The 9,863-nt window shown below is 37.0% G+C and overlaps 1 protein-coding gene across 4 annotated transcripts in view; it reads right to left on the bottom strand.

The window, feature by feature from the left end:
- Positions 1-957: 957 nt before the first annotated feature.
- Positions 958-9,863, bottom strand: part of abhd2.S (abhydrolase domain containing 2 S homeolog) — a 33,163-nt gene continuing 24,257 nt past the window's right edge. For all 4 annotated transcript variants that reach the window (XM_041588229.1, XM_018255321.2, XM_041588231.1 and 1 more), the window contains 6 exons: positions 7,656-7,839; positions 7,207-7,299; positions 5,646-5,756; positions 3,641-3,710; positions 3,027-3,111; positions 958-2,005 (listed from right to left, as the gene is read on the bottom strand). In XM_041588229.1, the coding sequence (XP_041444163.1) occupies positions 1,806-2,005; positions 3,027-3,111; positions 3,641-3,710; positions 5,646-5,756; positions 7,207-7,299; positions 7,656-7,839 (743 nt within the window). In that variant the 3' untranslated portion in view covers positions 958-1,805. The remainder of the gene's footprint in view (positions 2,006-3,026; positions 3,112-3,640; positions 3,711-5,645; positions 5,757-7,206; positions 7,300-7,655; positions 7,840-9,863) is intronic.

Below are 9,863 nucleotides of genomic sequence, written 5' to 3'. Positions count from 1 at the left end.
TCGATCGTTCGATCGAAGCATTTGCGGTAAATCCTTCGACTTCGATATTCGAAAAGGGAGTGTAAACACTAAACAGATGATTTTAAGCAGTAAATAAGAAAGAGTCACACGATATTAACTATTCTTCTCTATTCTTCTCTAGGAAGTACAGTGTCCAGATTATGTTTCCTGATATCAAAATAAAAAATCAGTACCAACTAGAAAACGTAAAAAATGTCACTTCTGCTAAATAGACTTACTGCAGTGTCTTGATAAACAAGACAAATAATATGCGAGTAATAAGGCATAGCCTCACCATAAACATTTTATAGATCCTTTATAAAGGAGGGAATGTGTTTGAACAGGGGCTGTACTAGGCACCCTACATGAAGGCAAACCAACACATGTAGGGGCAGATTTATCAAAGTGTGAGATTAGAACTCACCACAGAAAAACTCACCCATCTTCTATTCATTCCAATGGGATTTTCAAAAGCATATTTTTCAAATGATGAACTATCGTAGTGATAAATAAGATTCTACAAATCCCTCAGGATTCAGTGGCAGTACAGTCATTCAAATAACACATGCAGTGAAGCAAACCGACCTCATTCAACAACCAACCTTTGCCAATGTTATTCCTTTAAATCTACAAAACTCTGTGCCTTTCATTTAGCTTGGGGTGAAAATAATCATATTAATGTATTCTTAAGAACATTAAGGTGAGTTCTTGCTCTTCCTCCCAGGAGACCAAGCTGCCATTTGTAATCTTATGGAGGTTGCCAAAAGGTGAGACCCAGTAACAAATTTGTTTACAATGATGATGTTGAATGTAACCATGGCATCATAGGACTGGGAGTAACTCTTCCTGATAGTAGGTTTATACCTCAACCCTATTTTGGCTTGTAGAGAACATTTAAGGTTTATTTGGGTGAAATGTCAGGAGCCGAAGGATGATCAGTCTCTGCCAAAGAGCATATTCCTTTTACAAATTAAATACCTAAACCTAAAGAACAGATCAATGCAACTTAAATATTGACATACTTTAGCTTTGGTAAATGCAGAACAAAATAAAAGAAGTGCTTGTATAGGTACCACTGCATAAAGACTTTGCTCCAAAAGGTAACCTATTCTTTAACAGCTGTTCCTTTGAGTCAAAAAATAAAGAAAACACAATATTATATCATTCTAACACTATACTTATTTTAGGTTCAGTCTCCAATAGGTAGGTGCAAACTTTACCTTGATATTTGTCCACCAAGTCATTGCCCTGTTATGTGCAAAGGGACTGCCCAATGTTGCAGCGGCCCCCACTGGCACGTAAAGCTTACTAGGCACTAGCCAAAGCAAAAATCCTTCTATATATATATGCAGGTGTGTTACTGCAAAACGCAATGACTTGTTATAGTCAGTCAGTCCATTATGCAAAACATGTACTTTTACAAAAAACAACTTGTAAACAGAATTCTCAACATTTTGCTGGAATTCAGTTCTCAGCAAATCCTACAGAAAGAAAAAGTTCAATATAATATTGACTTCAATAGGGCCAACTATACCTGTACATGGAAATGGAAATGTACTGCCCAATGGAAAATACAGCAAGAAAACAATAACAACTAATTAATGCACTTCAGAGATCAAAGCAAAGAGAACTGTGTGGACTGGAGAGACTCACAGTGGGAACATGGCCTCTTTCCAAGTTGAGTTACAATGGGCAGACCCCTAATTAGAAAAAAACAAAAAACAAAGTAGAAAGATTCCCCTAAAAAGTATGGTCTCTGTAGGTAAATCTAAAGTCTCTTTGGGAAGATGGTTGAAGAGTTAATTTCATTTATGGTCAGACTCAGCAGCCTGCTTCACATCAGAGCACTGTGGTTTATTTCTCTCCCACTGGCAAATGGCATTGGAGTACTGTACTATAAGTTTATCCATCCATGTTAGTGGTTCTGGGAATAGAACAGCACCCTCAAAGAAGCCAAGGTGCCCTCCATGTAGAGGCAATACCACCAAAACATTTTCTTTCTTTTCTGTATTACCGAGAGAGAAAAAAAACAAAAAAGTTACTTCTTCCAACCAGGTTGTACCATAGAACAATTCATGCTGCCCTGGCTGTATCCAATAATTAGGAAAACTATACCCCCCAAACAATGTAGAGTTCCGTCTTTGCTTCCACACTTCTTCCTGTTACAGTTAGAGCTACAGTATATCTGGTCAGGTGACATCTGTTGCTTAACTATTCGTTTTGGGGGTATTGTTTTCCTTTAACAATGCTTGGCAGTGATGCTGACAAGGCAATATGGAATAACTATTTAATGCAGAAGTGCTATGACTAAAGGTGGCCATACACGGGCAGATTAAAGCTGCTGATATCAGTCCTTTAGATCGATTCGGCAGCTTATCTGCTCGTGTGTGGGGGCTCCCGACAGGTCCTCCCAAACTATATCAGGCCACAAATCAGGCAGATATCAATTGGGCAAGTTTGATTTTTTTCTATGATCTAAGACCGCATCTGCTAGTTGATGCCCATTCGCAGCATTGTAATCCGATCGTTCAGCCCCAGAGCCGAATGTTTGGATTCACCCGATATTGCCCTGGCATTAGTGTACAAATAGGGTTAAGATCCACTCATTTGGTGACCTCGCCAAACTAGCAGATCTAATATTGTATGGCCACCTTAAATATCCTAAGGATTTCTTTTTGTTTTGTAGAAATCTTTTTTTCAGGGCTACAGTAGCCTAAAAATACAACTTTGCCTCTTCATGGGGCATTGGAAATTGGGTTACTCCAACAGGGAATAAGGAACACCAACATGACTTCCAGTGCTCCATCAATATAAATTTAACATAGATAACTTCTAGATTTACTGCTATAATTAACTAAACCTGTACATTGATTATAGATCTATATTTCCATTTTTTAATTTTAACACACACTTCAGTAAACTGTAACTGCTCAAGCCATAATGTCTTCTGTTTAACACAGAAAAATTCTACCATTTAAAACCCCAAACCTAAGGTTTAATATCGCTATACAGCATGATCTACTGACCTGCAAGAGTCTTTGGAATTGTTAACAAACTGTCATGTACCAATGGATCATCCACTGAATTAACCAGCATGAGGGGAACATGAATCTGTACAGAAAAAGGAAACAATTAGGACAAGATATTCCAAATTCTGAATTGACACGTTAAGCATGTGGTTCTCCAAGCTAATGAGGAAAAATAGCTATTTTCTTAAAACTTTTATATTTTGTCTCATGTTTTAAAGATAACATAGAATGCATTTAAATTTGTCAGATAAAGACAGACTATAAGAATATTTTTATATGTATATAAAGATTATATATATATATATATATATTAAAGAAGTGAGAAAATTAGTCATCCGTAGCAGATCAGTTTGAATGATCATTTGTCTTATTATCAAAATATGAAGGTAGGCAATTTCACCGTGATCAAACTGGATCTCGTGAGTAATTGGTTTAACTTGTGGCGATCTTAACGTTCTGCTTTAAAACGTCTTTTACGGGAGATTTACTGCAGTAGCAAAGAGTTACCATGTGCCATTGCCCTAAATGTGACACTACCCTCCTGTCATCAGATGACCATAGTGTTCCCATTTGTGGCGTGACCAATATTCTGATATATAACTTTAACTTACGTTGTGCAAATAACGAATGCAGCTTTCAGCTTCATAATATTCCTGAACAGTCTTGTAACCGTGGAATTTCCTAGAATCCAAAAGTAAAATTTTTTAAGTGTCACCACGTGCAAGCACTCATCTGTACATTTACAGTTCTTTTTTACATAATGGAACGTTTTCTGTGTTCATTTTATTATTGTACTTTGTCTCTATTTGTATCTATTACATGTAATGTTTGTTATATTAATTTATTGTACAGCTGTAGTGCTGTGTAGTGTACATAAGTAGTGATATATATATATATATATATAATACACAAAAGCTATGAATATCTTGTAAATTATATCCTTATAAACGGTGAATTCTGATGTCATCAGTTATAAACGGTGAGTTCTGTCACATGACTTGTGTATTATAATAAATAAAGTACCCTCTGTTGCAAAATATGAGGATATTAGAAGTTACCTCAGAGTTCCATGCCTCGTGTTTTTATATGGTCATGAAACTCCTCGGTAATTTATAATATCCTTATATTTTACAAGAGGGGGTACTTTATTCACTATATATATACATACATGCATACACATACAAATGCATGTTTTGTGCCTACCAGCAATAAAAAGAAGTGGGGGTACGTGGCTACGTGGCCAGTAGCCAGAAGCAGAAGGACTTTTCAGCAGCACTATGTATGAAGCCACACTAATATGCTTGTTCTCAGTCTATTTCCCCTTTAACAAGCATTGTTACTGTATGTTTGATCACACTCTCCAAATGGCTTCCATGTACCCAATCTTTCAAACTATAGGGCAAATTCACAAGGACAAATTTTATATGGCGAAGGCTTCACCACACTTCGCGCCACTTTGCCAGGTGCAAATTCGCTACCAGTACAATTATTCGCTAAAATGCGACGTTGTGTTTCAGCAGTGGAACGATGGCGAAGTTTCGCTAGCGATGATTCGTCAGCGTGAGCATTTCATACCGAACTTTTGCTAATGTTCATTTCTGCCTAGCGAAAATTGTCCAAGGAAGCAAAATAAAGACAAAAGAGATCCTCTAATGCCCTAGACATGAGCGCATCCTAAAACAAATGTGGCATGCCCCTCAAATGGTACAAAATTTAAAACAAAAATTTGTAACAATTACAACTTTTAAAGACAATCCCCCTTTAAAATATGCAAAAAATGCCAAAGTTTTTTTATCATTTTAATAACTTTTTGGCATACAGGATATGATATGACTGACTTAAGATTGAGGAGGATGTAACTTCTTCTTATCAGTTCGCCATATCTAAGCTGGGGAATGAAGATCTGGCGAAAGAGGTAATGTTCTGTAAAATTTGCACTTTAGTGAATTTGAGTAATCATCATTCGCCTGATCGAAAATTGCAATATGGTGCAAAACTACACTAGCGACGGTCTCTTTCTATAGCGAATTGTCATCTACATTTGTTAGTAATTTTGTCCCTGCGGATGGGATTTCTGGCAAATTTTCTCTAGCAACAGCCACTTCACCCTTCAGTAAATCTGCCCCGATAAGCATATATTTGATATATACAGTATACTTGTTCTTTGGACACAAGTGAAACCAATACATTAAAAGTAAAAAATGGGGTTCTTTTGGATGACAAAGTGGTGATAAAATAAAAGTTGCAAAGTGTGCTTAAGGTCTACTTTTTTCTATATATCAAAATGAACAGGTAGCATTTACCGAAGAAAAATAGTAGTAGGAATTAATTTCAGTTTGTGCACACAGCACCTTGCCAGTAGGTAGTGATAATTAGTTTGGGTGGTGGAAAGAAGGGGGTTTCTTACTACTATTTTTCTTTGTTAAATTAAATGCCATTGAGAAATGTATACCGCCTTCTTCCCAGGAAGAGAATTCCTGTAAAATAGCCAAAGTTCAATATTCTCCCTTTCTTCATTAGGTAGCATTTTCCGGTCAGCAAACTGTCTGTTGGTTGCTATGGGTTACTGCACCTGGGCAAACTTTCTGGATGAAATTTTCATGCAGCTAAGCTTACCTCATTACAACATCATCTATCTGCATAAGAGAAGTTGCAGTATAGAGACGGCTTAAATCTGTGTCTTCTAAAACTCGATTTGCTTTGCTGCCATCACCGAAGAGTATATGTCTGTTCAATGAAATAAAAGCATTATAAAATCTTATATTTTTCAATGGGAAAAAAATCTTTGCAAGTTTCTGCTTCCTGAACTGTATGTACACAAGATATCAGTCAACACATACAGTAATAGTAAATGTAATTTTAAAACAAATGTAGAACACTTCATAGTCTTACGGATTTCGTGCATTCAGCATTTAGTCATAGTGAGCCTGTGATTAAGTGCATAAAACAGCTGGTGTGCCCTACATTTGTTTAAAATAAAATTTACTGTTAATTTTTACAACTGCTGTCTGTGGGATCTGTGAGTACCTGCTATTATTATTTTACTGTTTGTGTGGATAAACCTCCTGAGGCAGAGCTCCTAAATCCCACTTTGCTATTGGTGACTTCTTTGCAGTGGCTTTAGACACCGTTTTCCTTATTTTTCACCTACACTGTATGCATGCAAGTATGAAATGCGAATTGCTACCTCAGTGAACTTTGCACACCAGTACACCTCATATAAATCATCTATCACTGCAGCACAGGTAATGTCACATCTGCAGAAAAAGTGCTGAATGTTCTGATTGTTTGAGGATCAGCCCACTGGGATTTACAGATTTTCTGGAACATGTATTTCTTATTTTAAATAGATAATGAATGGAGTGTCTTTTTCCTCCTCTGTCCTCATAGCGAACATGTCCAAAGCAAAATACTTATTATCATTCTGATTTCTTCCTTGCCATTAGCAATTGGTAGGGGTTTTGCGTCAGGAGTAATTCCAATTCAAGGCTAGCTCCTTTTCTAATATTCATTCTTGTGAATTGTTGATTTGACACAGAATGACCACATATTTTTATGTTGGTCATAGTGATGATGCCAAAATGTAATCTGACAAATGTTATATATTAGGCTATTTCTGTAATAATATAAGATCTGTCCTACCTAATCAGAGGGTCCTAGAATACCTACATAAAATCATCTTTATAGAATCAATATGACTAGTCATAACTCTTTTGAGATTATCTTGTATGTTTTTCAGTTTGTGTACAATATTATACAACTGCATGGTATGCATCTCACTTGTATTAGAATAAAGTTTCATCTGAACTTTGTGCCCCACACAAATATACAAACCAAAAAAACATGCTGCTGTGTTTAGGGATGCACCGGATTCGGTTGAACCCCCGAACCCTCCGCAAAATATTCGCCCGAATACCAAACTGGGTGGAAGGGGGAAACATTTTTTACTTCCTTGCTTTATGACAAAAAGTCACGAAATTTCCCTCCCTGCCCCAAATTTGCATATGCAAATTAAAATTCGGATTAGGTTCGGCTGGGCAGAAGCATTCAGCCGAATCCTGCTGAAAAAGGCTGATTCCGGGCCGAATCCCGAACCGAATCATGGATTCGGTGCATCCCTAGTTGAAGTAGGTTTTCCTAACATAATGTCGCCAGGAGAAAGCCCCTTCTGATGTACCTGTGAGACAGGATGATTTTCTTCATGTTGTCAGCCATTAGAAAGTTGTAAACCCGTCTTAATTGATCCCATTGTAGAAAGGTATCTTGTGCACTGCAAAACACACAAATTATATTAACCAAACTATTCTATAGAAAAATAGAGTTTGTAAAAGGGAAGAAACTCATTAAGGTGTCTCATTAAGAATGTAGAAATTTATGAGGTCCTGCCACAGTCCAGTCTGAAGGAGAGGCAATGACAATATTTTGATCATTTGGCCTTTCCAAATCTTCACTTAATTCAGGCACATAACAGAACATAACATAATGTCATAATTATCTACTAACATCTAGCAGGTTTCACTTAGACATTTTTTTTTTCAACCTCATCTATGTTACTATGTAGTACTTTATTTACTGAATTAAAAGTTGCTTTTTTTAAGGAAAGACATCCTATTTAGCAGTACTTACTGAGATGCACTGTACCCCTGGCAAACGCTGACACAGCACATCACTCTCTCTTGGTTGGATGCAGTCTCGCCAAGATATTTGCAAACAATGTTTCCTCCCAGACTGAAGCCGACAACAATTAACTGAGTTTGAGGAAAAGCCTTCCTGATGTAGTTTACCATAGCTCCAAACTCCCATGTGCATCCTAAGGCAAAGTAAAATAAAATAAAAATGAGTGCAATTAGTACAGCCAAACATTTTGTACACACTTTTTCAATACATGGTAATGGTACCTAGTCTCAAGTTGAAGAAGACTAGAAGTGTAGTGTTCTCCCAGCAACAGTTCATTCTTACCTAATAAACTCTTTGTCTAACATGTTATCGAGTGAGTACCAGACTCTCCAACAGCTAAGCACTGGCATAATTGAAATACAGCTCAGATCAACTTGTTGGTGCTTTGACTTTCTATAAATCCCTTATTAAAGTACATAGCTAAGTAGCAGATAAGGATCGAAAGACTTCATCACCCATTCATCAGATTCAAACTTCTGCTCAGTGTATGACTGATCTAGACTGAGGAAGTTGATAAAACCCCATGTAAAGCCATCTCCAATTTAACTTAGAAGGTGAAAACAATTCCAGAAACAGCCAACATCAAATCAGTACTCTATGTTTAACAGCCCATTATAGAATGATTTGCTGCTGCCCAAACCTAGAAAGCATTACCGTCAGGCCCGGGATGGGATTTAAAATAAGGCACTTGTAAAACCAGCTCCCCACTAGCCCAATAAATAGTCTATGACATGTTACAGAAACACCTTTGGCATTTGCCAGAATCCAGAGATTGCTAGTCCAGGCCTGAATTCACAGTTATGATTTAAGAACCAGGAAAAAACACAGGAAAACAACTACTAAGGCTTCTTGCGCATTAGTATTTGTTCTCTCAATCAGAGGGTCAGACAAGTAGCATCCTTTCCTAGTAATGCACTGAAAATAACACATGGTCTGTAGTTTGACTCAATCTGCTATATAAGAAATAGCATTACCTTCTTTTAAAATCTCATGCATATCTATGGATCCATTTTGATCCCGTTTTACACTTAGAATGCACCATTGCCTTTAAATATCCAATATGGGTATGATCAAAAACATTAGGCTTTAATACCACCTTGTCTTTGAGGACAATTGTTTATTGTTCAACAGATGAGAGAACAGAGAGAGAGTCAACGGAGAGAGTCGTGCCCATCCCTGCAGTGTGAAGTGCAAAGAAATGATAACATCTCAATTAAAAACATAAGAAAGAAAAGGTACTAAGTGCTAATTTAGAATTTAGTGTTTCAGAGACGCAGCCTCAAATGTTTCATAACTACTAAACGGCGGTCTCAAAAAAATATGCAAATAAAAACAATAAGAAAAACAAAATATTACTACATAAGGAGAAAAGCAACAAAACCAAACTTCAGATGAAAAGTATCATCCCAGATTTTTGTTTTCCCCCAGAAAAGCTAGGGGGGTATTACAGAGGTAGTCAATCAAACAATTTATTCAAATGTTATTGCATTCAGGTTTTTTAAGAAGCAGTTACTTCAGTGCTACTTCAGTTCTTTAGTGGCAAATCTACAAGACCAAGCATGAAATCATTTGGATCTGATTTACTTAAAGGGATACTGTCATGGGAAAAAATTTTTTTTCAAAATGAATCAGTTAATAGTGCTGTTCCAGCAGAATTCTGCAATGAATCCATTTCTCAAAAGAGCAAACAGATTTTTTTATATTCAATTTTGAAATCTGACATGGGGCTAGACATTTTGTCAATTTCCCAGCTGCCCCTGGTCATGTGACTTGTGCCTGCACTTTAGGAGAGAAATGCTTCCTGGCAGGCTGCTGTTTTTCCTTCTCAATGTAACTGAATGTGTTTCAGTGGGACATGGGTTTTTACTATTGAGTGTTGTTCTTAGATCTACCAGGCAGCTGTTATCTTGTGTTAGGGAGCTGCTATCTGGTTACCTTCCCATTGTTCTTTTGTTTGGCTGCTGGGGGGAAAAAGGGAGGGGGGTGATATCACTTTAACTTGCAGAACAGCATTAAAGAGTGATTAAAGTTTATCAGAGCACAAGTCACATGACTTGGGGCAGCTGGGAAATTGACAAAATGTCTAGCCCCATGTCAGATTTCAAAATTGAATATAAAAAAATCTGTTTGCTCTTTTGAGAAATGGATTTCAGTGCA

Source organism: Xenopus laevis, chromosome 3S (assembly GCF_017654675.1).
Source record: "Xenopus laevis strain J_2021 chromosome 3S, Xenopus_laevis_v10.1, whole genome shotgun sequence".
Taxonomy (NCBI): domain Eukaryota; kingdom Metazoa; phylum Chordata; class Amphibia; order Anura; family Pipidae; genus Xenopus; species Xenopus laevis.
The sequence above is the reverse complement of the archived record's forward strand: the minus strand, read 5'-3'. Positions and strand labels throughout refer to the sequence as shown.